At 56.5% G+C, this 25,644-nt stretch overlaps 2 protein-coding genes across 6 annotated transcripts; both read right to left on the bottom strand.

The window, feature by feature from the left end:
- Window positions 1–11,163, bottom strand: SSH3 (slingshot protein phosphatase 3). Of its 4 annotated transcripts, none has more exons than XM_063635679.1 (15): window positions 10,853–11,163; window positions 10,111–10,572; window positions 9,647–9,684; window positions 8,794–9,028; window positions 7,038–7,159; window positions 6,888–6,959; window positions 6,565–6,630; window positions 6,264–6,452; window positions 6,061–6,154; window positions 5,698–5,826; window positions 5,542–5,588; window positions 4,453–4,599; window positions 4,025–4,225; window positions 3,654–3,927; window positions 1–451 (listed from the first exon to the last, which is right to left on the bottom strand). In XM_063635679.1, exons 2-15 carry the CDS (start codon window positions 10,174–10,176, stop codon window positions 353–355), a joined length of 1,779 nt encoding a protein of 592 aa, XP_063491749.1. In that variant the 5' UTR covers window positions 10,177–10,572; window positions 10,853–11,163; the 3' UTR covers window positions 1–352. The 4 variants fall into 4 exon arrangements, with proteins under 4 accessions (XP_063491749.1, XP_055124827.1, XP_063491747.1 ...); XM_055268852.2 differs by lacking the exon at window positions 1–451 and adding an exon at window positions 1,407–2,403; XM_063635677.1 differs by lacking the exons at window positions 1–451; window positions 6,264–6,452 and adding an exon at window positions 1,407–2,403.
- A 136-nt stretch (window positions 11,164–11,299) lies between these two features.
- Window positions 11,300–24,838, bottom strand: ANKRD13D (ankyrin repeat domain 13D). Of its 2 annotated transcripts, none has more exons than XM_055269569.2 (15): window positions 24,588–24,838; window positions 23,950–24,085; window positions 23,717–23,841; window positions 22,608–22,653; window positions 22,383–22,526; window positions 21,949–22,138; window positions 14,660–14,726; window positions 14,173–14,254; window positions 13,897–13,958; window positions 13,662–13,792; window positions 12,638–12,795; window positions 12,386–12,502; window positions 12,133–12,296; window positions 11,961–12,052; window positions 11,300–11,665 (listed from the first exon to the last, which is right to left on the bottom strand). In XM_055269569.2, exons 1-15 carry the CDS (start codon window positions 24,675–24,677, stop codon window positions 11,452–11,454), a joined length of 1,818 nt encoding a protein of 605 aa, XP_055125544.2. In that variant the 5' UTR covers window positions 24,678–24,838; the 3' UTR covers window positions 11,300–11,451. The 2 variants fall into 2 exon arrangements, with proteins under 2 accessions (XP_055125544.2, XP_055125504.2); XM_055269529.2 differs by having other exon boundaries at window positions 11,300–11,655; window positions 24,588–24,787.
- Window positions 24,839–25,644: the final 806 nt, after the last annotated feature.

Below are 25,644 nucleotides of genomic sequence, written 5' to 3'. Positions count from 1 at the left end.
TTCCAGGTCTAATCCCTTTATTTTACAGAAAGAAACAGAGACTCAAAGCAAAGTAATTCATAAGTGGTGAAGCTGGGGCTAAATCCAAGTCTCCTGCCACTGTGCACTTCAGGGTTAGAGCAGTGCTGGGAGTCCCACCAGGGCCTGGGTGAGAGATTCATTCTTAAAACTGGGCGTGAAGTCTCAGTCACTGAGAATGCTTGGTGCCAGCTCCCATCTCTGAGGACTGCTTTGAGGGAAGGAGTTGAATCCGGCCCCTTCCCCAGACCAGGGTAGTGTATCATAGAGCAGACAGCATACATAATCTTGGGAAGAGGGATAGAAGTGACAAAGATGGGCCAGGCGCAGTGGCTCACGCCTGTAATCCCAACACTTTGAGAGGTCGAGATGTGTGGATCGCTTGAGCCCAGGAGTTCGAGACCAGCCTAGGCAACATGGTAAAACCCCGTCTCTACAAAAAATAAAAGATAAAAATTAGCTAGGCATGGTGGCATGTGCAGGTAGTCCCAGCTACTCAGGGGCTGAGGCAGGAGGATCTCTTGAGCCCGGGAGGTTGAGGCTTTAGAAAGCCAAGATCTTATCACTGCACTCTATTCTGGGTGACACAGCAAGACCCTGTCTCAAAAAAAAAAAAAAAAAGGAAATGACAAAGATACAGCCACTTAGCTAGGTGCGTGCCTGTGGTCCCAGCTACTCAGGAGGCTGAAGTGAGAGGATCTCTTCAGCCTGGGAATTCAAGGCTGCACTGAGGCATGATCGTGCCACTGCACTCCAGCCTGGGCAACAGAAACAGACTGTCTCAAAAAAAGGAAAAAAAGATGGAACGACTAACTCTTCTTGGACACTAAAGTTGAGCAGAAGGAACCCCTGGGCAGGAGGGGAAGCGTCACCAAGGGTCCTTCTTCCCAGGCAGCAATAGCCTGGCTTGGAAAGTCAGGCCCTTTGCTTTGTAGCAGGAGGAAGGTGATACTTGGGACCCAGAACATGCCAGAGAACCTGGCGCCGAGTGTCCCAAGGAGGCTTCACTTTTGGAACAGGCTTGGTCCTGTCCAGGTAGGCACTTCCTCGTGAGTAACCCCTTCCAGCTCTCACAGTGGAGCCGCATGCCTGCTGCCCGCTGAGGACTTGTTCCCTTGCCCGACCTGTCTGAGCGGGTGTGAGCAGGTCATATTTACCAGGCCCTGCCCCAGGAGATGGGGAGATAGCACTGACCTCCTCTCTTCTCTTACCCAATCTTCCTCCCATGCCATGCCCAAACACGGCACTCCCCCAAATAGGTCTGTCACGAGCCACCTGGGAATTGTGAGGAGACTGCTGGGAGGAAGGAGCGGCCACCCTCCCCCGCCAGCAGAGAAGGGTCTGACTGCAACACAGACGGCTTCATCATCACATTGAAAATAACCAAATATGAAAATGTGTTTTATTTCTCAGTACAAAGCCAGATACTATAAGGCTATGAAAAACTGACTAGCCAGAGGCCAGAAAGGACAAAAAGAAGACTATCTCTGGCCTGGTGCCCTGTGATCTGGCGTGGTGTCACAGGAGGTCTGGGGACAGCAGCAAAGACCTGGACCAGTCGAGGTGGACGAGGGAAGCGACCTGCCAGCCCTTCCAGCCTCCCATGGCTGGGGCCTGAGGATCCCGCCTGCCTTTGGGGGCCACTGGTTGCCTGGCCTGGCTGGTTCCAGGAATGAACTGGGAGAGGATAGGAGGTGCAGGGAGGGGGTGGGGGTGGGAGGCATGACCCTTTTTGCACTGGAAGGTCTGTTTTCATTCTGTGACACAGGTGAGTGTTCAGGGCTAGAGTTGAGAATGAAACTAGGGTGCTGTTGCCCCCAAAGGCACCTTCAGTCCCTCTACCACATCCCAGTTAGAAAGTCTTGAGCCCTTGGACAGGCGGACGTGGGTCTAGGACTTAAGGCTGTAGGAGGTGAGGCTGTAGTGACAGGGGTGGGAGGTGAGGCCGTGGTGACAGGTGGGAGGTGAGGCTGTAGTGACGGGTGTGGGGCGGAGCTGAGAGGAATGTGTGCGGCGACAGACGTGAGGGTGTTTCTCCAAGGAGTTGTAGATCCTCTATTTAGTGTCTAGGGGAATGTGGGTGTGTGTGAGGGCTCAGGCCTCGCCCTCCTCTCCGCTGTCATGCACGCTGACCTGCCTCACCACCTTCCGGGACCTGGGCGTAGAGGAAATGCAGGGCTCTCCCTGCCCCTGCCCCTGCTCCTGCTCCTGGAAGGCCTGGGTCCGGTTGGCCACCAGGGCAGTGCCGTGGAGGGTATCCACTGACTGGCAGGACTTCAGGGCAGGCTGAGGCCCCCTGCCCATCTGCTGGCCTCCCTTGGTCCTTGCGAGCTGTGGGAAGGGCTGCAGAGGCTCTTCATGTGAAGATTCATGGGAAGAGAAGACCTGGACAGGTGTGAGGATACAGAAGCCATGGGAGGCCTTTCCGGGGCAGGGGCGCCCAAGCACAGAGCTGGGAAAATCTGGGGCAGGGGTGCCAAGCACAGAGCTGGGAGGAGGCGAGGGCCGGAATGTTTGTGGCACGCGCGCCAAAAGCCAAGCTGTCCACAGCCACGCTTCCCCAGGAGGGAGGACAACACCCCAGCCCTGCTGCCCCGCTCCTTGAACCCTACCTGCTTGTAGCTTCCTTCTGGCCCCCAGAAGCCCTCCTCAGCTCCCTGGAGACCCAGGCCTCCCTGCCCTCCTCCTCTCCTATCCTTCCTCTGCCTTTGCATAGGCAGCCGGCAGGTGAAACCCGTGCCAGCACCAGCCCCTGAGCTGGGCTGGGTGGATGCGTGTGTCCGGTGCCGGGTGAGGACCTCCTGCCTTTAGCAACACCCACACCCGCCCATCAACCCGCCACGCCTCCCTATCCTTCCCGACCCACACCTCCTCCAGGAAGCCTCTCCCAAATGTTCCTGCCCTCAGTGGATGCTCCTTCCTCCAAGTCAGCCATTTGGCCTTGAGTCCCAGACAGGGCCTGGCTCCCAGTCTTAGGCTTGTGCTCGCAGCACTGAGCGTCAAGGGTGCTCACTTAGGCAGGACTTGGGCGGCGTGAGTTCGCAGACTCCTCCCCACCCCATCCTTTGAAGTGCTGCTCCTCAGACCTGGGAGGGGCTTCAGAGATTAATTTAGCCTCCCCACCATGGGGTTAGAGATCGCCCCCAGGGCCAGCAGGGGCCTGTGGAGCTCATGGCCTGGGGAGGCAGCCCTGCCCCTTAGACAGCTAGTCCTGTGGTCAGGCTGGAACCTGCCCGTGACCCCGGCCAGGGCTGGCTCACCCAGGAGCCCCGGAAACAGGCGCTGCTTCCTGCCCTGCCCCTGTGACCCCTCTCCAGCCTGTGCCTACAGTGCCTCCGCCTGCCCTCACTGCATCTCAGCTGCTCTCAGGGGCCCAGGACGTGGCTGGTCCCGTCTTCAGGGGTACTCATGGGACAGGCTGGAGACGCCGGGTGCTAAGAGGTACTCAGCTGACTGTGAAGGAGGCTGGGACCAGGCCCCCTCGGTCCTCCTAGGACACCTGGCATGGGCGGGACAGACCTAGCCCGGGTACACCCTGCTCAGGTCTACAGTCAAACGCCCATCCTGGTCTTTCTCCATCTCCCTCCTTATGGCCCCCACCCCTGCAAGATGAGCTCCTGCAGCCCCAGCCTCACCTCTGGCATGTCACTGGTCTCTGAGGTGCTCTCCAGCTCCAAGGAGGGCTCCAGAAGACTGATGGACCTCATGACCCCTCGGAGGTTGATACGTAGCCGTGGCCCAGGCTCTTCTTTTGGGGCTGCCTGGCTCTCTTCCATGCCCACAACCTTCTCCTCCCCACCACCCCCAGGTTCTGGCGGAAGAGGTGGGAATGGTGTAGAGACTTCAGGGCCTGGGCGCTCCTCTAGGGAGACCCCACCCACTTTCTGCTCCCAGACATGGCTCTGGCGGCTGTGAGGAGGTGGCCCTGAGTCAGCTCTGAGTGACCCAGCAGCCACCCCCAGCAAACCCACCTACTCACCCCCTGCCACTCGCTCCCATCCCATACCTGGCAGTCAGGATGCCCTGGTAGATCTGCAGCTGGCGCAGGAAGCCGGGGTTGGGGCGGGCGATGGGCCGGAGCTCCTGCACGTGGCGCAGGGCCTGCTCCAGGCTGCATTCATACTGCTTCATGGCATAGGCCAGCACTGTGGCTGCCGAGCGGCTGACGCCCATCTTGCAGTGGACCAGCACGTGGGTGCCCTGTGCTCTGTGAAAGCAGGCCAGGTTCAGCACCCTCCCCTCACCATGAAGGACCCCGCCTCCTGCAGGGGAGGGCAGTTAAAGGGCTCACAACCAACTGAGAGTAGAGGAGAAGGAGGGAAGGACACTGAGGGCTGGAAGGAATGGCACAGCTGATGGCAGAGTGGGCAGGAGGAGGGCACTGGGGGCCGCTTGAAGCCACAGTGGAGCGGGCAGCAAAGCCAGGAGACCGACCTTGCAGCCTCAATGAAGCGGTGCGTCTCCTTCCAGTGCGGCAGCAGCTGGGCCGACTCCTCATCCCAGAGGCGCACATTGTGGTAGGTGAAGCGCTCAGGGTAGAAGTTGTCAATCTCCCGGGCCATGTTCAAGATGTGGGTGACCCTGTCCCAGAGGGCCCAAGGCCAGGCTGACGTGGGCAGAGGTACCAGGCCCATTGGCCATCGGACCTGGCAGCCCCTGAGCCTCTCTTTAGCTCTGAGTTTCAAGTCAGATGGAGGCAGCAGTGACAGTGGGAGGAGAAGTGACCCAGCTGTCAGCTGGCTGCGACCTTGGACCAATCATTTTACCCTGCTGGGCTTGTTTCCCCATCTGGTCCAGACAGCTGGGTCAATTGCAACTCCAGCCCTTCTGTTATTCTCGGAAATGAGTTAGAGAACAGCTTTTGAGCTAAGCCGAGAGTGGATGGGTCTGCAGCAGTGGGTGGCAGGGGCTACAGCAGGTCTCCTAGAAGCCCATGGTGGGCAGATGACAGGTACCTGTCAGAGCAGGCAGCCAGGTCCCCACAGGGAGAAGGGCAGTTCCTTCTTCCCTGAGACAGGGCAAGGTGGAGAAAAGGCTTTTTCTTTCTTTCTTTTTTCTTATTTTTTTAGAGACAGGGTCTCTCTCTATTGCCCAGGCTGGAGTGCAGTGGCATGATCACAGCTCACTGCGGCCTCAATCTCCAGGACTCAAGCAATCCTCCTGCCTCAGCCTCCCGAGTAGCTGGGACCACAGGCGCACGCCAAGAGGAGCCTTTTTCTGCTTGTCCAAGGCAGTTACAGCAGGAGGCTCTGCTGCTTCTCGTCTTGGCATGGCTGAGTCCCTTTGTTTCTGTCCTTGTTTCGCAGTGTGGGGAGGGGAGGAGAGTGGGCGGGGGCTGGCCAGCGGGTCTCCTGTCCCCACCTGGAAGCCCACACCAGGGCGACAGCCCCAGGACAGAGTTACAAGCAGAGCTAGCAGCTGCTGAGGGTGGTCCAGGGGTTTTTGAAGCTGGCTACCACCCAATGCAGGGAGGCCAGGAGAAGGGAAGATGGGGTGGGTGGCCCGAGGGGCTCATCGCCCTACCTGTTCCTCTGCAGCTCCTCCAGGTTTGCCGCATTCCACTCTGAGCCCTGGGAGAGAGGGAACAGCACATTTCCCCTTTCCTCCAGCCTCTGCTCCTGGCCCACCGCCCTCGCAGCTGCCAGCGGTCCCCATGGCCCAGGCCTGGCTGCAGCTCACCAGGTAGAGGTGGGGGAAGATGCGGGAGGCTCGGTCCCGCTGTGCCACCAGCAGCAGCATCTGGTTGTCGATGAAGTCACGGTACTGCTGGAGGGGGAGCCCTAGGCGCAGCTCCAGAGCCTGGCGGATCTGCAGGCAGAGCCCAGGGCAAGAGAGGCTGGGGCTTTCCTAGTGCCCAACCTGCCACCTTCCCTCTGGGACCTCTGAGGACAGCACCCTGTCCCATCTAGATGGATTAGGGCCAAGGCCAAGGCATCCAGGAATGGCTCAGGACTGGAGACAGGCAAGGTGGGGAGGGCTCCCAGGAAAGGCAAGCTTGCGGCCCCTGCCGGAGGGGACTCGGTCCCCAGGCCCCCTGCCCACCTCTTTGGAAGTGACACTCTCCAGGTCGCTGGCATCCAACACTTTCCACAGCTCAGCACGGATCGCCTGCTCCATCTGCTCTTGTTCTGAGGACCTGGGAGCAGAGCCCCTCAGTCAAGGGGCCCTTTCCCCTCCCCACCATGCCCCCCACTGCATTATCCTGCCTTCCCCCTCCACCTAGTCCCTCCCCTCCACACACTGACCGGCCAGGCTCAGCACTGGGAGGCCGCAGAGACTCCAGGTCGGCCATAGCCGTCCACTCATTGAGGCAGCTCTGGTCGGAGTTCAGTCTCTCCTGGTAGTGGCTGGCCCAGGTGAGGGCACTGCCACCCGGTACAAGGCCGCTGCCTAGAGCTGCCTCACATGCTTGGTGCAATACCTGGAGTGTGGCCCTGAGACAGAAGGACAGGCTGGGTCACACTGTTCCCTTGCTGCCCTTCCCCAGGCCCTGCAGCCTCCTTCGAAGGAGAGGCTGGCCTGAGTCCAGGCAGTCTCTGTCCTTACCACATGGTCTGGATGGAGATGGGCTTGAAGATCCGGCTCTGCCCACCAGACGTCACGCTGAAGCCCCTGCAGGAGACCAGGTGCAGGTGAGGCCAGACTCCCGGCTCTGCGACAGAGAACCCAGCCTTTTGCAGGGTACAGGAAGCCGAGGCCTAGGAGTCAGGTGCCTCGCTCAGGATCACGGTGAATCTGATGTGGAGCTGGGAGCAGGCCCCAGAGTCATAGCCTAAAGTTCTACTGTACCCCGGTGCCCAGGCCCCATCACATCTGTCACACTCAGTTATTCCACCCTCCTGCCCCCACCTCCAGTTGCCATTGCTTACCCGTCTCCATCTAAGTACACCTGGGTGTCACTCCAGAGGGGCAAGACCAGGCCCAGGGTGCAGCTGGAGGAGCTGGCAGGGGACAGAGGGAAAGCCATTGTCACCCCATCCCTCACCTCTTTGCCCCTCCTTTCCTCTCCCTGCTCGAACCTGCTGTCAGGGAAATCCACGCCCAGGAGGACTGTCTCATCCTGGCTCAGACCTTCTTCTCGTGTAGAAACTACCAGCAGGTAGCGGAGCCGGGGAGGCCGGGCTGCCTCCAGCTGGGCTGCCTGGGGGAGATGAGGAACCCAGGGTCACAGTGGCCCCAAGGACCCTGCTCCCCACCTAGACACCCCAGGCCCAGAACAGTGCTGACCCTGCTCCTTCCTCTCCCATCCCCCCTCTTCCCAGACATAAAATCAGTGGGTAAAGAGGGACTGTGTGGAAAAAAGCGGGGAATGGGACTGACATAGGTTGCACATTTTTTGTTTCTGCTGAGGAAGGAGGTTGTTTTTGTTTTTGTTTTGAGATAGGGTCTCACTCTGTCGCCCAGGCTGGAGTACAGTGGCACCATCACAGCTCACTGTAGCCCCAAACTCCCAGGCTCACATGATCCTCCCACCTCAGCCTCCCAAGTTGCTGGGACCTCAGGCCCATGCCGCCATGCCCAGATAATTTTTAAGTTTTTTGTTGAGATGAGATCTTCCCTATGTTTCTTGGGCTGGTCTTGAACTCCTGGACTCAGGCAATCCTCCCTTCTCAGCCTCCCGAAGTGCTGGGATTTACAGATGTGAGCCACTGTGCCCAGCAAGAAGGACGTTTTTTTTTTTTTTTTTTTGCGATAGAGTCTTGCTCTGTCGCCCAGGCTGGAGTGTAGTGGCGCGATCTCGGCTCACTGCAGGCTCTACCTCCCGGGTTCACACCATTCTCCTGCCTCAGCCTCCTAAGTAGCTGGGACTACAGGTGCCCGCCACCTCGCCCGGCTAATTTTTTGTATTTTTAGTAGAGACGGGGTTTCACCGTGTTAGCCAGGATGGTCTCCATCTCCTGACCTCGTGATCCGCCCGCCTCGGCCTCCCAAAGTGCTGGGATTACAGGCGTGAGCCACCGCGCCCGGCCAATTTTTTGTATTTTTAGTAGAGACGGGGTTTCACCGTGTTTGCCAGGATGGTCTCGATCTCCTGACCTCGTGATCTGCCTACCTCAGCCTCCCAAACTACTGGGATTACAGGCTTGAGCCACCGCACCCGGCCGGTTTTTTTTTTTTTTTAAACCCTGTCACTTGCCATTGCTATCATTTCATTTGAGAAATTTTTATCACCAAGAAATGTTAAGGACAAAATCTCAGATAGGGGATGATACTTCTGTTGTAAATTCAGTTTTACAAAAGATTCACTGCATCTTGTTTGCCACGTCTTGCTGAGGACGGCGAGCTGTCTCCACAAGCATTTAAGCACGAGCGCTCCAGCTCCACCTGGACTCCCTTCCTCCATGGGGCTGGAATCCTCCTCCTCTCTGCCTGGGTCCCTCTAGCACACCCGCCCCCAGTGGGTGTCCAGCAAGCCTGCCTTGTGCACTGGTCCATTTAGGGACAGCTCACGTCATCAGGAAAGTCTTCTACCGGTTGAGGAGAAACATGCCTCTGGAATTCCCACCTCTTGGACCTAATTTGGCCCTATTGGCTCACACAGGACAAACCTCCCCTGTTCTTTCCCTTCCAGAGACCTGCAGCCATGACCTCGCCCTGTCAAAACATCTCTGCCTGAAACAGCAGGGTCACTGGGGTATGGGTAACCCCAATACTCCCCAGGCGGCCCCCTGCCCTCACACCATTGCTCCCCAAGCAGACACATACACAGGGCTCCATTCTGCCCTCAGGCGTGTCTCTTCCCCCCACTCCCCAGAGCTCCAGACGGGCCCTCACCAGGCGGATGTCATCCTGCGGCCTCAGCAGCTGCACCATGAGGTGCAGGTGCTGCCTCTGCTCCTCCTGTTTCTGGGCACTCTGGGATCCTTGCCCGAAGTCTGTTTGGTCCCCGCGGAGCTCCTCCTCACTCGGGGGCTCCTCTGCTGGCTCAGGACTGGCCTCTGCTGCATCATCATTGTCCCCTCCATCCTGCAGTCCCAGGACAGCCCCACGGAGCACCGCAAAGCTCTGCCTGGCAGGGCAGTGGGCAACTGTCATGGCCCCTCATTCCCCTTAGGGTAGGGGCTCTCAAAGTCTAGCATGCGTCACATTCACCTGCAGCCCTTGTCTACACGGATTCATGGGCCCCCACGCGGTCGATAGGTCTGGAGTGGAGGCCTGAGCATCTGCATTTCTAACCCCTTTGCCCCTTGGCAATGCTGCTGAGAACGAGTCTTGGGGGCTTCCAAGCTCTCAGCCCCTCTACTCTTGCTCATCTGTGGGGGGAGGGGGCTGCTCCCTTTCCCCTCCCACCTGTTTAACTCAAGGGCTGCTGGGAACATGGTCAGGGACCCAGGAGTCCTCAGGCCCATCATGCCCTCCTGCCGTTCGGCCCGTGGCCACCACCTGAGCCAAAGCCCAGGGCAGTGGGTGAGGAAGCCCCAGCTGACCAGGGGGAGGGTGAAGGCAAAGGCCGCCCTACCGCGAGCCCACCAGCCGGCCCCACCGGGAACGCTGCCCCACAAATTTGGCAGTGGGCTTTGGCTGCGCGTCCTCCGGGGAGCTTTCTGTCCCTGCACCCGGAGTCCAGGACGGCCGTGGCCAGGCCCCGGGCAGACGGAAGTGTCTGCGTGGGGGAGGCGGCCCTCACCTTCGCTGGAGTCGACTCCTTCGCTGGACCGCCCGGTCCTGCCGAGAGAGCAGCCCCAGGGGAGGGTGAGGGCGGGGAGGGCTGTCCCCTCCCCTTTCTCAGGAATTCTAGGGTTGGGGGAGGCCAGAAAAGGCGCCAGATGCCAATCGTCTTCCCACCCCAGTCCACGCCCCACCGGGAGGCCCCGTGGAGCCCCGGCCCAAGGCCAGGTCAGCTGGGTGGGCGCCGAGGGTGGCGGGGGGCGCGCTCAGATCGGGGCCTCCGCAGCCCGGGCGGCGCGCAGGGCTCTGGATTGTGCCCCGGCGCCAGTACCAGAGACCCTTGAGGCCCCCAGCGCCCTCCAGCCCGAGCCCCGGGGCCCCCTCCTCATGTCCCCGTTCGAGAGGAGCCCGCTGGCGGGCAGGACGCGCTCCCGAGCCGGGGCAGCAACTGCGTGGGCGGCACCACGGCCGGACCACACTCACCCAGGGCCCCACGGGCGTGGAGGCGCCGCTGCCCGGGGGCGAACGGCTCACTGTGACCAGCGCCATGGAGCCAGGCCGCGGGCACCTGGGCTGGCACCGGGCACGGCCCCTTCCCTCAACCCCGCGGACAGTCGTGGCCCCGCAGGACCAGGAAGGACAGACGGCGCCACCCGGGCCTGGCACCTCCTCGGGGGCGGCCCTTAAAGGGCCAGTCACTCGCCCAGCTGGGCCCGTGGAGCTTCTCAGGGCGGCCGGGCCCCGCCCCTCCGGTCTCCGCGGTTCGGCCCGCCCAGCCCCTGGGCACAGGTCAGGGGCGAGGCCGGGGGCGGGCGCAGGTGCGGAGCCCGGAGACCCGAAGGGCAAGAGCTGGAGGCCGGGAGTTTGGTTCCCCTCCCAGGAAGCCAGCGGGAGCACCTGAGCTGTTCTGGGCCTCCAGCGTCCTGTGCCCAGCAGAGGCGGGTCCTAGGGAGGCAAAGCGGAGGGGAGGAGGTTGGGGACAGGTCTAGAGAGGATCAGGCACGGTGCGCCCTCAGCCAAGGGCCCCCACCCCAAACATTTCTCCCTGCTGGTCGGCCTTCTGATTCCCACTCCGCAGGAACCACTGGGAGACAGGCTTCCGGGGAAAACGGCCTGGGGTTTACAAATAACCCAGGAAGCTCACGAGGGGCTCTCAGGTCCACCTCGGAGGCGAGCAGGGCAGGACTTCCAGCTACGCAAGGGGAAGTGACTTGCGCAAACCCACCCGCAGAGAAGAAGCCGCGGTCAGGGCCAGGGCCTGGGCTTGGCTGCAGGGGTCGGCGTCTGGGCTCTTCCCAGCTGGAGGTGACTGGGGTCTGGGGACCCAGGCTTTTCCTCCCCAACAGGCAGGTGGGCCGGTTTCCAGAAGACCAGGCTAGGTGGCAGGACGAACCGGGTCCCCAGCAGATGGGACAGGGCACAGGGGATCTGACTTTCACAGGACGCCTGCTTGGTAAGGACACGTGATTCTCACCAGCTCCTTTCATCCCTGAGGGGCGGAGGGTGGGGGGTGGTCTCCTCATTTTACAACTGAAGAAACTGAGGCTCAGATAGGCTAAGGGGACCATGACCAGGATTCAAGCCCAGGTCTGAGGCCGCCACCCACAGTGTCTGTCCACAGCGCCCCACCTTCAGGGTCCCCACCGCTCCAGCCCAGTGAGCAGAGCAGCCCTGCTGCCACAGTCTCTTTATTTCCATCTCAGTCTCCCCTGCCTGCCCATTCCTGGGGCTCCAGGCCCCAAGCTCAGCAGCAGAGAGTTTATAAATAAATAAATTACAAAAGCGGGCAGGGAGTGGCCTGGCCAGCCCTCCCGGGGCTGTGGCTCAGTGCTCGGTGAGTGACAGCCGCAGGATCCGCTGTAAGTCCTCCTCCTCCTGCTGCCCGCGCCGCTCCCGCTCCTCCTGCTCCCGTGAAGACAACTCCAGGGCCAGGCGCAGCTGCTCTTCAAAGCTGGGTGGGCCGGGGGCTGGGGGTGTCCTGGGAGGGGATCCTGGGCCCCTGGGCTCTGTGGACAGCCGCAGGCTTTCCTGGAGGGCCCTTCCAGGCAGGGCAGGGGAGGGAAGAGCAGGCCAGTGAGCGCCAAGGCTGGGGCAGAAGCCGAGGGGCTGGGGACCGGCTTTGGAGGACAAAGGCAAAGACAGGGTGGCAGGGAGAGGAGACAAGGCAGGGCACTGCTTCCCCACCCCTCACCCCACCTTTGGTGGCAGATAGCGCTGCTGACAGAGGGTGGCCTTGCAGAGGGCCTGGGGTCCTAGCACCTTCCTGCTATCCCCCTCCCCGCCAAGCCAGGGCTGGGGGGAAAGGGACCCAGCCAGCCCCATGAGGGGCTCACCGCTCCAGCTGAAGCTGTTCCTCATAAACCGTGGCCTGGGGAGGAGGACGGGCACCGGGCCGGGTGTTGGTCAGGGCTTCCCAGACGGTCACCTGCAGCCACCAGAGCCCACAGCTGTCACTTCTGCCCTGTGGCTGCAGAGGCCAGAGCCCACCCCCTGCACAAGTCCCACCTGCTCCGCCTCAGTGCCCGCTTCAAGCAGGCTCTGCTGGATGGCGAACTGCAGGAGGTCATCATCCTCGTCTCGGAGGGGCTCGCTGCGCTCCGTGCCCAGCACACTGTACCCCTCGGGCACTTCAAACACGGTGGGATCCACCTCGCACGGGAAAGGGTTCCCTAGGCAGGTGGCAGAGGGGCCACGCTCAACACGCAGGGCTTGGTGACCAGAGAGCTGTGCAGGCTCCCTCTTCCTCCCGTGGGGGTACCTGACGCGGTGACAGCAGAGCTGGGGGCCGGCACCCACACGGAGCTCAGGGGCTCGTCACAGCCACACAGGTTGCTGAAGGTGATGCGGGCATTCAGCACGTGGAAAAGGGGAATCTCTGTGAGGAGACAGCCACACCTGAGCCCTGGCGGAGAGCCACCTGTGCCTACGGCCCCTGCAGCTCTCCAGGGACTGCGCTGAGGGGAGGGCACCATACCTGAGGCCCTCCCACTGCCTGGGCCCAGCCTCTCACCAATTTTGACGGGGAAGCCAGGTGGAAGGCGCAGGGTGATGAAGTCGCGCAGCTTGGCAAAGTGAGCGTTGCTGATGGCCATTAGGTCGATGATGGGCGTCACCTGGTCACCCAGGGAGAGCGGGTGCTCTTCACTCAGCCACAATGTTGCCTTGAACCTACCCAGCCGACCACAGGACATGGGTGAGGCACCGCTGGTGGCGCTTCCACTGAGGACTGCCCTCTGGTTCATGGGCAGCTGCCTTTACCCACCTTCTGCCTGGCCTAGAGTGCCCTGCTGTGCTCAGATGCCACTGCCCACCTCCCCCGGGAGCTGGTGTCCTGGCCACATGGCCCAAGCTGCCCTCCTCCCTGGGCCCAGGCTGGGGCTCCTGAGAATTTCGTACCAGCTCATCTGGTCTGGACAAGGAGGCCAGGTGCCAGGCTGTGGGCTTCTCTCTGGGCCTGGCCCACAGCCCCATTTTCCTCCTCAGCCCAGAGCTGGCCACCAGCTCACGTGTTGCCAAACTTTTATGTCCAGCACACCCCAGGGCAAGACTGCCAGGGTTCGAATCCCAGCGACTGTTGGGTGGCTAAGAGAATCCTCCTGAGATGGTGGGGAGAGCGCTAGGCTTGTGCAGGCACTGTGCCTGCTGTTACCGCCTACACCTGCTCAGGGCTCCTCACGAGGTAAGAGCATTAACTGTTCTGTTCCACCAAGGCAGACGCTCCACTCCCAGGCCACATCACTGGGGGCCCTTCCCACTGTGCCACGCTGGCCCCAGCAGGTACTCATGAAATTCAATAGAAAACCGTACATGGGTGGCACCATCCATTCATCAAAGACAAGCTACCGGTTCTCTGTGCCAAGCCCCTTGCTACGGGCTGAGGACCATGGATAAGGCAGACATGACTCCTGCCCTCCAGGAGTGGAGTCCAGAGAGAAGCCAGCTGAGGGGTGGGTCCCTCACTATGACAGGCCCAGAGAGGGGTCTGCAAGAGCCCTCGTCCCGAGGCAAGTCCCCAGCCAGCTCTCAGACCTCACCTCTGTACTTTGCTGGACATCTCGATGGGGCGGCCTATGTTCCGTGACTCCAGGCTGAAGCTGGGGTCGAAGTACTCCTCAGGGGAGATGGCTGTGGGGTTGGTGGGGCTGGCTGCCTGCTGCACGGGGGCCTGCATGGGTCCCAGGGCAGACTCAGCGATCAGGGCGACAGAGGGCGCCCTCCCGCCCAGGCTCGGCCCCCCGCCGGCCCTGTCTCAGCCCAGCCCCAGCTCACCCCGGTGTGGGAGGAATGCTGCTGGGCCATCCCCAGGAAGGACTGGAACGGAGTCTTCCCCGCTACGGAGAAGGGGTGGGAGCCGGTGAGGGGACACTATGCTTGCATTGCCCCCGCCCACCTCCACCCTGGGAGCCTCCTGTCTGGGGGAAGGGGGGCAGATGGGAACGGGGAGGCCTCCCAGCTCACCCCGGGAAACTCTGGCCCCTGACCCCAGGCCAGGGTGACCCCACCACACGGTGTGACTGGGCAGCAGGCAGGCGCACCTGGGTTTACCTTTGCTCCTTGACTTGTCCTGATCAGAGAGGTGCTCCGTGCGTGTGCGTGTCACCAGCTCCACGTTGGTGGCACTGTACACCTGGGGAGCAGGGGACACGGGGAGCTGGGGGCTCAGAGCCTGATCCCCACACTCAGCCTCACCAGTGCAGAACCCAGGTCCTCCTGTCCCAGAGACAGATGAGATCTTGCTCCCCAAAATGGAGGAGGTGGCAGGGTCTGAACCCTGGGAAGTCACCAATGAGGAGATGCAGCCCCAGGGTCAAGAGGAACACACTCCTCTTTTGATCTTGGTACCCTGGGTAGGGGCCCGTGATGTGGGTGAGCCCTATGTACTCCGCAGGAGCTGGGCACTCAAGCCCGCTGAGTTCCCACAAATGCTCAGGGTTTCCAGAGCCCAAGGGCTACTCTGGGATGGATGTGGAGAGGAGCTGAGTTCCTGGACCTCATCTCCTACCCCCAGCCCCCCACCCCTAGCCTCTCCTGCCTTGGCCTCGTAGCCGCTAACAGTTTCCATCTTCTCAGACCGCCAGCCCCAGATACCACATTTGTTCCTGAAACAGACCAAACAGGAGCTGGTGAGGACCTGCACCCTCACACCCTGGCCAAAGCCTTCCTTTCCAAAGCCCCCTCCAATCAGCCTGCCCGGGGTGCCCAATTCTGAGGGTCCCTTCTCAGTATGAAACATGGAGGACCCCTGAAGAGGGTGCCTGGACAGCGGGGGACACTTGAGCATGGACTTGAGGCTAGAAGACACTGAGGAATTAGCATGAATCTTGTGAGGTATGATAGTGTCGGGGCTGGATTTAAAAACATCCTTGTCTTTTAGAATTGTGCAGAAGCATTTACTAGAAACATTAGGACATCTGGGATGAGCTTTGACATACTCTAGGAAACATTTTTAAAAAAGGTAAGGAAGGATAGATTCAATAAGATTGGCAAGATGTTGATAAATGTTGAAGCTGGGTGATGAGTAAGTATATTATCTCTTCTTTCATATATGTTTGAAATTTTCCAAAATAAAAAGCTAAAATAAAAGTATGTCAGTTGGAGACTCCAGTACCCCACTTTCAATAAGGGACAGAACAACTAGAAGATCAACAAAGAACCAGAAGATAAGAACACTACAGCTAGACTTCATAAACAGGTTAGAACACTCTACCCAATAACAACCACACACATGCTTCTCATGCGCACACGGGGCACTCTTCAAGGCCATATACTAGGCCATTAAGAAAATCTCAATAAGGCCGGGTGCGGTGGCTCATGCCTGTAATCCCAGCAGTTTGGGAAGCTGTGGGAGGTGGATCATGAGGTCAGGAGATCGAGACCATCCTGGCAAACATGATGAAACTCCATCTCTACTAAAAAATACAAAAAATTAGCCGGGCATGGTGGCGGGCGCCTGTAGTCCCACCTACTTGGGAGGCTGAGGCAAGAGAATGGCGTGAACCTGGGAGGTGGAGCTCGCAGTGAGCAGAGACATTGCCACTGCACTCCAGCCTGGGCAACAGAGTGAGACTCCATCTCAAAAAAAAAACAAAAACTCAATAAAATTGAAAGGATAGAAGTCATACAATGTATGTTTTCCAACCACAATGGAATGAAATTAGAAATCAATAGCAGAAAAAAAAAAACTTTGGAAACTCACAAATATGTGGAAAGTAAACAACACACTCCTAAATAGCCAATGTCTCAAATAATAAATCAAAAGAGAAATCAGAAAATACTCTGAGATAAACAGGAATAAAGACACAACATATCAAAACTTATGGCCGGGCGCGGTGGCTCACACCTGTAATCCCAGCACTTTGGGAGGCCGAGGCGGGCAGATCACGAGGTCAGGAGATGGAGACCATCCTGGCTAACACGGTGAAACCCTGTCTCCACTAAAAATACAAAAAATTAGCCGGGCGTGGTGGCAGGTGCCTGTAGTTCCAGCTACTCAGGAGGCTGAGCCAGGAGAATGGCGTGAACCCGGGAGGCGGAGCTTGCAGTGAGCCGAGATTGTGCCACTGCACTCCAGCCTGGGCGACAGAGCAAGACTCTGTCTCAAAAAAAAAAAAAAAAAACTTATGAGACACAGGTAAAGGCCAGGCCAGGCCTGGTGGCTCACGCCTGTAATCCCAGCACTTTGGGAGGCTGAGACAGGCAGATTGCTTGAGCACAGGAGTTCGAGACCAGCCTGTGCAACATGGTGAAACCCCGTCTCTACTACAAAACAGAAAAAATTAGCTGGCGCCTGTGTTCCCAGCTACTCAGGAGGCTGAGGTGGGAGGATCACTTGAGCCTGGGAGGCGGAGGTTGCAGTGAGCTGAGATCACACCACTGCACTCCAGCCTGGGCGATGGAGTGAGACCCCATGTCAAAAAAAAGAAAAGACAGACATGCCTGGAAGTGTAAATGTAATATGTGTGAATGCCTATATTAAGAAAGAAGATCTCAAATCAATAACCTTAACCTAAACTTCCATGTTAAGACAATGGAAAAAGAGCAAACTAAGCCAGAAAGAACAGAAAGAAATAATAAATATTACAGTAAAGGTTAATGAAATAGAGAATAGAAAAATAACAGAGAAAATTAATGAAACCAAAAACTGGCTCTTTGAAAACATCAACAAAATTGACAAACTTTTAGCTAGGTTGACCACGGTGGGCAAAAAAAGAGAGAGAAGACTTGGCTGGGGGCAGTGGTTCACACCTGTAATGCCAGTGCTTTGGGAGGCCAAGGCAGGAGGATTGTTTGAGGCCAGGAGTTCAAAAGCAGCCTGGATGACATAGTGAGACCACATATCTACAAAAAAAGAAAATTAGCTGGGCTTGGTGGTGCATGCCTGTAGTCCCAGGTACTTGGGAGGCTGAAGGATCGCCTAAGCCCAGGAGTTCAAGGCTGCAGTGAGCTCTTATCATGCCACTGCACTTCAGCCTGGGTGACAGAGTAAGACTCTGTTTCAAAAAAAAACCAAAAATAAAAACCTCAAATTACTCACCAGAATCAAAAATGAAAGAAGGGAGCAACAGAAATAAAAAGCATTATAAAAGGATATAATGATAGCTGTATGCCAACAAATTTTATAATTTAGATGAAATGGACAAATTCCTAGTGAGACACAAACTACCAAAACTAATCTGAGAATAAATAGATAATCTGAATAGATGGATAACAAGTCAAGAGACTGATTGGTAAATATAACAACAAAAAACTATACACACACACACACACACACACACACACACACGCTCAGGCCCAAATGGCTTCACCACTGATTCCTACCAATCTTTTGAAGACAAATTAATACCAATTATTTGCAAACTATTCAAAAAAATAGACAAAGAGGTGACATTTCCCACTTCAGTTTATGAGGCATCATCCAGATACCAAAACCAGACATATATCACAAGAAAATTACAGACCAATATCGCTTATGAATATGGACACAAAATCCTCAATAAAATGTGAGCCAACCAAATCTAGCAACATATGAAAAGAATTATACACCACAACCAAGTAGAACTTATCACAGGAATGCAAGGTTGGTTCAATATCCATAGGTCAATTGATGTAATGTATCAATAGAATTTTTTAAAAAATCACATGATTGGCTGGGCGCAGTGGCTCACGCCTGTAATCCCAGCACTTTGGGAGGCCGAGGTGGGCGGATCACCTGAGGTTGGGAGTTCGAGACCAGCCTGACTAACATGGAGAAACCTCATCTCTACTAAAAATACAAAATTAGCCGGGCGTGGTGATGCGTGCCTGTAATCCCAGCTTCTCGGGGGGCTGAGGCAGGAGAATCACTTGAACCCGGGAGGCGGAGGTTGTGGTGAGCCGAGATCGTGCCATTGCACTCCGGCCTGGGCAACAAGAGCAAAACTCCGTCTCAAAAAAAAAAAAAATAAAAATAAAAATAAAAAAAAAATAAAAAATCACATGATCATATCAATAAACACAGAAAAAGCATTTCACAAAATCCAACATCCTTTCATGATAAAAACACTCTAAAAATGAGGACTGGAAGGGAGTTACGTTAACCTGATGAAGGGTATCTACCAAAAACTCACAACTAATATCATACTTAATGGTAAGACTGAATGTTTTCCCCCTAAGATCAGGAACAAGACAAGAATACAAGGATGTCTGCTCTAACCATTTTTATTTTCTTTTTTATTTATTTATTTACTGTTTTAGATGGAGTCTTGCTCTGTCACCCAGGCTAGAGTGCAGTGGCGCAATCTGGGCTCACTGCAACCTCTGCCTCCTGGGTTCAAGCAATTCTTGTGCCTTACTCTCCCAAGCAGCTGGGACTACAGACGCACACCACCATTCCTGGCTAATTTCTTTTTGTTTTTGTATTTTTATAGAGATGATGTTTCACCATGTTGGCCAGCTTAGTCTCAAACTCCTGACCTCAGGTGATCTGGCTGCCTCAGCCTCCCAAAGTTCTGGGATTACAGGCATGAGCCACTATGCCCAGCCTGCTGTAACCTCCCCCCGCTTCTTTTTTTTGAGACGGAGTCTTGGTCTGTCGCCCAGGCTGGAGTGTAGTGGCACAATCTTGGCTCACTGCAAGCTCTGCCTCCCGGGTTCATGCCATTCTCCTGCCTCAGCCTCCTGAGTAGCTGGGATTACAGGCGCCCGCCACCATGCCTGGCTAATTGTTTGTATTTTTAGTAGAGACGGGGTTTCACCGTGTTAGCCAGGATGGTCTCGATCTCCTGACCTTGTGATCCACCTGCCTCAGCCTCCCAAAGTGCTGGGATTACAGGTGTGAGCCACCGCACCCAGCCTCTAACAACCTTTAATCAATATTCTACTGGAAGTTCTAGTCAGAGCAAGTAAGCAAGAAAAAGAAATAAAAGTCATCTAAATTGGAAAGGAAGAAATAAAACTAAATCTATTTACAGATAACATAATCTTACATGTTAAAAAAAATACTGAGGAAAGGAATCCACTAAAAATCTACTTGAATGAATGAGTTTAGCAGTGTTGCAGGATACATGGTCAACATACAGAAATCAATTGTAATTTTATACATTTGCAATACACAATCAAAAAAATTAAGAAAAACATTTGATTCATAATTGTATCAAAAAGAATAAAACCCTTAGTTGCCGGGCACAGTGGCTCACATATGTAATCCCAGCACTTTGGGAAGCTGAGGCAGGCAGATCACCTGAGGTCAGGAGTTCAAGACCAGCCTGGTCCGACATGGTGAAACCCTGTCTCTACTAAAAATGCAAAAATTAGCCAGGAGTGGTGGTGGGCACCTGTAATCCCAGCTACTTGGGAGGCTGAGGCAGGAGAATTGCTTGAACCCAGGAGGTGGAGGTTGCAGTGAGCCTAGATTGTGCCACTGCACTCCAGCCTGGGCAACAGAGTGAGACTCCATCTCAAAAACAAACAAACAAACAAAAAACAACAAAAAAAACAGAATAAAACACTTAGGAATAAATGTAACAAAAGAATTGCAAAGCTTACACTCTGAAAACTATAAAATAATATTGAAAGAAATTAAAGAAGATCCAAATAAATGGAAAAACATCCCATGTTCATGGATTAGAAGACTTAACATTGTTAACATGGTACTATTCCCCAAACTGCTTTATAGATTCAGTGCAATTCCTATCAGAATCCCATCTGACTGTAGAAATTGACAAGCTGAATCTAGAATTCATATATTCTGCCTACACTGGGTTGTGAGAAAAAAGAAAATATAATTCATATAAAATGCGAGGGTCCCAAAATACTGAAATAACCCTGAAAAAGAAAAACTAAGTAGGAAGACTCACACTTTCCAATTTCAAAACTTACTGCAAAGCAACAGTGATTAAGACAGTATAATACTGGCATAAAGACAGACATGTAGACCAATGGAACTAATGTGGGAATCAGAAAGTAACCCATTTATCTATGGCCAGCTGATTTTCAACAAGGGTGACAAGACCATTCAGTGGGAAAAACATAGTCTTTTCAACAAAAGGGGCTAGGACAACTGGATAGTCACATGCAAGACAACCTTCCACTATACACAAAAATTAACTTAAAATGGCTCAAAGACCTACGTGTAACAGATACAATTATAAAACTCTTATGACTCAATGATCAAAAGATGACCCAATTTTTTAAACGAGTAAAGGGATAGGTGTGGTGGTTCATGCCTGTAATCCCAGCACTCTGGGAGGCCAAGGTAGGCAGATCGCTTCAGCCTAAGAGTTTAAGACCAGTCTGTAGGCTCTATCTCTACAAATAACTAAACAAAATAATTAAATGATATAATAAAATAATTACAAATAATTTAAAAATTAGCTGGGCATGGCAGCATGCCCCTGTAGTCCCAGCTACTTAGATCACTTGAGCCTGGGAGGTGGAGGTTGCAATGAGCCATGATCACGTCACTGCACTCCATCCTGGGTGAAAGGCCAGACCCCATCTCAAAATAAATAAGTTAATTAAATTAAATAAAAAACGAGTAAAGGATCTGAATAGACATTTCTGCAAAGAAGATATACAATTGACCAATAAGCACATGAAAAGATGCTCAACATCATTGGTCATCAAGGAAATGCAAATCAAAATCACAGTGAGCTATCACCTCTCACCCACTAGGCTGGCTAGATTCCAAAAACAAATGAGTGAATAATGACAAGTGTTGATGAGGATGTGGGGAAACTGGAACCCTCACATGCTGCTGGTGGGAATGTAAACCAGTACAGCTCATTTGGTAAACGGTCAATTAAACAATGAGTTATCAGTAACCTAGCAATTCCACTCTTAGGCATATACCCAAGAGAAATGAAAACATATGAAACAGAAATTAAAACATATGTCTACACAAAAACTTGCACATGAATACTTAAGAGTGGCATTATTCATAACTGCCAAATAATGCAAATAACCCAAATGTCTATCGATGGGTTAATGAATAAACAAGATATGGTATATTCATACAATGGCCACAAAAAGGAAAGAAGTAGTTACATGCTACAATTTGGATGAACCTTAAATATGTTATACTAAGTGAAAGAAGCCAGACACAAAAGGCAACATATTATAAAATTCCATTCATATGAGAACTCAGAGTAGGGAATTCTACAGAAACAGAAAGTAGATTAGTGGTTGCTTAGGACCGGGAGAGGGGATGAGGAGTTTGGCGAAGAGTTAGCTAAAGGGTGGGGGGTTTCTTCCTGAGGTGATAAAAATGTTCTAAAATTGACTGTGGTGATGTACAAATCTGTGAATAAATATACTAAAAGTCATTGAACTGTATGCTTTAAATGGGTGATCTTATATGGTATATGAGATTATATCTCAATAAAGCTTTTTTTTTTTTTTTTAAGTGTTTCCACTGACTGTTAAGTCAAGAGGGGGCATGTGTTGTCAGAGAAACTCTTGCTGGAAGGGTCAGGTTCCTAGGCTACGCACAAACGATTCTGCCCCCAACACAGCCACACCACCAACAAGCCAACATTGGTGCAAAGAGCTGCTGTGAACCACAGCCTAAATCTTTGTCTTAAAGGGAAAACACATGGGGTCAGAAGTCAAGAAACTGGGGACATCTTGACCTGACCCCTCCCCACAAACATGGCCACAGGAGCCCAACCACTCCCGCAGTCTGAGTGAGACATGGGCTGCAGCAACCCACCTGCCCCTGAGCAGCCCCTGGTGAGTGAGCCCAGAGGCCTGAACCAGGATCTTCAAGGATGGCCCTGCCCTCATTAATGGTGGCTCTTGCTATCCGTGCCCATCCCACCCATGGTGTGCCAGGCCCCGACCGACCTCTCAAAGGCCACATTACGAGTGTCCAGGTGGGTGGAGACGATAGGAGAGGTGAGGCGACTGGCCACATGCTCCTCGCTGGGCCGCATGGCGGCCAGCAGTGCTTCGGGCTCCTGCAGAGCGAGCCCCAGCGTCTCCACATGCACCACCTGCCGGTCATGGTCCACCTCCATCACCAGGGCTCCTGCCTCTGCCGGCAGGTAGGGGTGGACAGAGGGGGCGCAAATCAGTGCTGGGCGCCAGCAGTGCAGAGAGGGCGATCATGTACCCTCAGCCACCTGCTGCCAAGTGGGTCAGCCTTGGCCCCTGGATCCCACTCCATCCCCAACCTCAGCTTCCACATCTGGAAAGTGGAGAGAAAGGGCAGCACCGTCCTCCCAAGCCGTGGGAAACCCGAGAGCCAAGGAGCTGCAGTGAGTGTGTCCAGAGCTCACCCTGGCCCTTGAAGATGAAGCTCCTCCGGCCCCGCTGCCAGGTCATGTGCTCGAAGCCCAGGAGACTGGTGTCTACTCGCAAGCTCTCACCCCGCTTCCACACGCGGTACACATCACTTGGGCACATCTTGGACACAAGGGGCACTGCAGGGTACACAGGGGTCACTGGGGGTCTTTCCAAAGGCCCCACCCCAAATCCCTGGGAGCCCAGAGGTCCCTACTCACCCCAGCTGGTGAACTCCCACTTCATCTCCACGTAGAAATCAGGGGCCTAAGAGAAACCAGAGCTGCTCTTCAGGGCCCTGCCTGCTGCTGGATCCAGCAGGCCTGGGAACCCCTTGTCCACAGCCAGCCCAGCCCTTCATTAGGTCTTTTTTTTTTTTTTTTTTTTTTTTGAGACTTGCTCTGCCGCCCAGGCTGGAGTGTAGTGGTGCAATCTCGGCTCACTGCAACCTCTGCCTCCCTGGGCTCAGGTGATTCTTCCACCTCAGCCTCCCGAGTAGCTGGGACCACAGGTGTGTGCCACCACTCCCAGCTAATTTTTGTACTTTTTGTAGAGACGGGTTTCGCCATGTTGCCCAGGCTGGTCTCGAACTCCTGGGCTCAAGTGATCCGCCCACTTTGGCCTCCCAAAGCGCTGGGATTACAGGAGTGAGCCACAACACCTGGCCCTTCATCAAGTCTTGACTCACTGCTATGGCTCAGCTACGCCCAACCACTCTGCCCAGGAGAGGATGGGCCAAGTGGGGCACTACGATCGTCTTTGGGCAATGAGGCTGTAAGGTGGAGGCAATGAGGCTCCACCTGGAGGTGGAGGTGGAGGGCCAGCTTCAACCTGAACATGAGCCTCTGCAGAGCCCTGGGGAAGCCTTTGCTTCCACTGGGTCTCACAGTCCTACTCTGTAAAGGGGGCACAGTGGCTCCCTCCGAGGCTGCCCCTGGGGTAGCGGGTATGAGGTAGTATGCTCTGCCAGCCAGGCCCCTCCGCGTGCTTCCAGAAGGGTGCATAGTAGCAAGTATTCCAGGGGCTCAGGCCATAATCCACGGAGTCAACCTTAAGTCCCCTCTCCAGGTAATCTGCATTCTTCAGGAGGCCCAAAGCTGGCAAGGCTTCTCTTCCAAAGGGCCCAGTCTCTCCCACATGAGCCTGGCCGTCTCTCTTTCCTACCTGACCCTGGGCTGGGGTCAAGATAGACAGACCTAGACAGACCTCCTCGCTGGTGGCAGGAGGCACACTGCACAAACTGGGTGCCTTTCCAAGGCCAGGCCTGGCACAGTAACCAGGGTGGTGCCCTGCCATGGTACCCCACCTCCATAACTGTGCCCTGCTGTACCTGGCGAAGTTTGTTGAGCAGTTCCGGAATGCCCGCCAGCCTCTGCGTGGCCCTCTGGTAGTCCCGATACTGGAGCACCAGCTGCACCATCTCCGGGTCTCCAGTGCTGACTGCCTCCTGCAGGACTGCGGGCACCAGGCTGCTGAGGGGAGCCCTCCAGATGACCCCAGGCCTGGCTGCTCACTGCCCCCCACCTGCCAGCCTCAGGGGAAGCCCCTAGTCCTCTGCAGTACCTGCCCAGCCCTGGCGGTTCTCTTTGCCCACGTTGGCATTGTGTCGAAGGAGCACTCTCACGGACTCCAGGTTTCCCAGAGACACGGCCAGCTCCAGTGGGGTCCGCCCGCGGGGGTCCTCCTGTTCAATGTCGTGCTAGGGGAGACGGGACACTCACAAAGGGCAGGAGAGAAGAGGGCAAGGCAGGGAGGCTGCCAGGGCGGGCAGGGTTGGGAATCGCTGTGGGAAATAAGGACGGCGGACTGACCAGGGAGATGGCAGAGGGTGGCCTGCGTGTCCTGGCAGGGGAGAGGAGGGGGCAGGAGGGAGGGCAGGGGCAGAACGGGGGTCTGGCGGCGGGGCCTGGTCAGGCAGAGGTGCAGGATGTCAGGAGTTTGGCGGAGCCTGGGGACCAGGATCAGAGTTCTTGTTCTCAGCTTGGGTCAGCAAGGATGCGAAGCGAGTTCGGGCGAGCAGGGCAAGGCCCAGCGCAGGGGAGAGGAGGCCAGAGGCTCAGGCGCGAGGGGCCGGTGACCTGGGCTTGGGATCGTGCAGGGGAGGAAGGCCCAGGATGTGGCTGCGGAGCTGAGCAGGACGGAGGCCACAGCCTTGGGTGGGGGATCCGGGGGACGGGCCGGGTGCCCCAGCGGGGCCTCACCTGGTGGCTGTGCAGTGCGGCCTCCAGTTCGCGATGCCGGTTCGCCCAGACGAGCCGGTGCAGCGGGAAGGTGGGGCCCGGGCTGGCCATGCTGGGCCTCAGCGCCGCATCCCGGCCCCGCCTCGGCTTCGGGCCTGGCACGGCCCCCTAGCCTCCCCTCCGAGCCGCGCCCCAGCTGCGCCCCCCGCGGCCCCCGCAGCAGTAGCGGCGGCGGCGGCGGCGGCGGCGGCAGCGCGGGCGGCAAGGAGGGCGGGGCGGGCGGCGGAGCGGGCGGGGCTGCGCCGGGCCGGGGCGGGGCTTCTCGTGCGCCCCCGTCCCCCCGCAACCATGGCAACCGCGGCCAGGCCAGCGCGCGGCAGAGCAACCGCGGGCGCCCGAGGAGATCCCGGGCCTTGGGTCTGCGCCCCGACCTCGGTCGGGCCCGGGTCCGCTGGGGCGGCCTGGAGGACGGTGCCCGGTTACAGCTCCGCCCGCGGCCCGCAGGAGGCGCCCCGAGCCCTGCGCAGATCCCCGGAGCCGGGTCCGGAAAGAGAAGGGCACTGGGCGGGCACTGGGCGGGCACTGGGCCCCTGGGTCGTGCACGCGCGTGCGCGGCGGGCCGCGGTCCTGCTGCAGCCGTGATACCTGCGTTTCCCTCGCGGATCCCCTCGCTCACCCTGGTCTTCCTACCCCAGGTCCCGCGGTCACCGACTCTGCTGAGGGGTGCGGGTGAAGTGGGGCGCCCCGGCTCCCCTCGCATCACCGAGCACCTGGCCTGGAGACGAGCAACGAGCAGACGCCACTAAGTGCTCGCTGGCTGAGCGGGAAGCACCTTCCCCTGGGACCTGGCCGGTGTCTGCAGGCCCAGCGATGCGGGAAGGCGGCCCCTGGGGCCCTGAAGTCAGGGATAGGAGTTCGGGGAGAGAGTGGCGCAGGCCCAGGCAACTGCAGAGCCGCCCGGCGGAGGACCGCCCGCGGCGAACGGCTACCTTCGCCTGCCGCACGAGTCCCTTTTGCAGAGGCTGCGCTTGGCTGCCGGCGTCAGGAGAGGAAGGCGAGTTTCGAAATCAGGGCCGGC

This window comes from Symphalangus syndactylus, chromosome 1 (assembly GCF_028878055.3).
Source record: "Symphalangus syndactylus isolate Jambi chromosome 1, NHGRI_mSymSyn1-v2.1_pri, whole genome shotgun sequence".
NCBI lineage: Eukaryota > Metazoa > Chordata > Mammalia > Primates > Hylobatidae > Symphalangus > Symphalangus syndactylus.
This window is presented reverse-complemented; position numbering and strand designations above follow the sequence as displayed.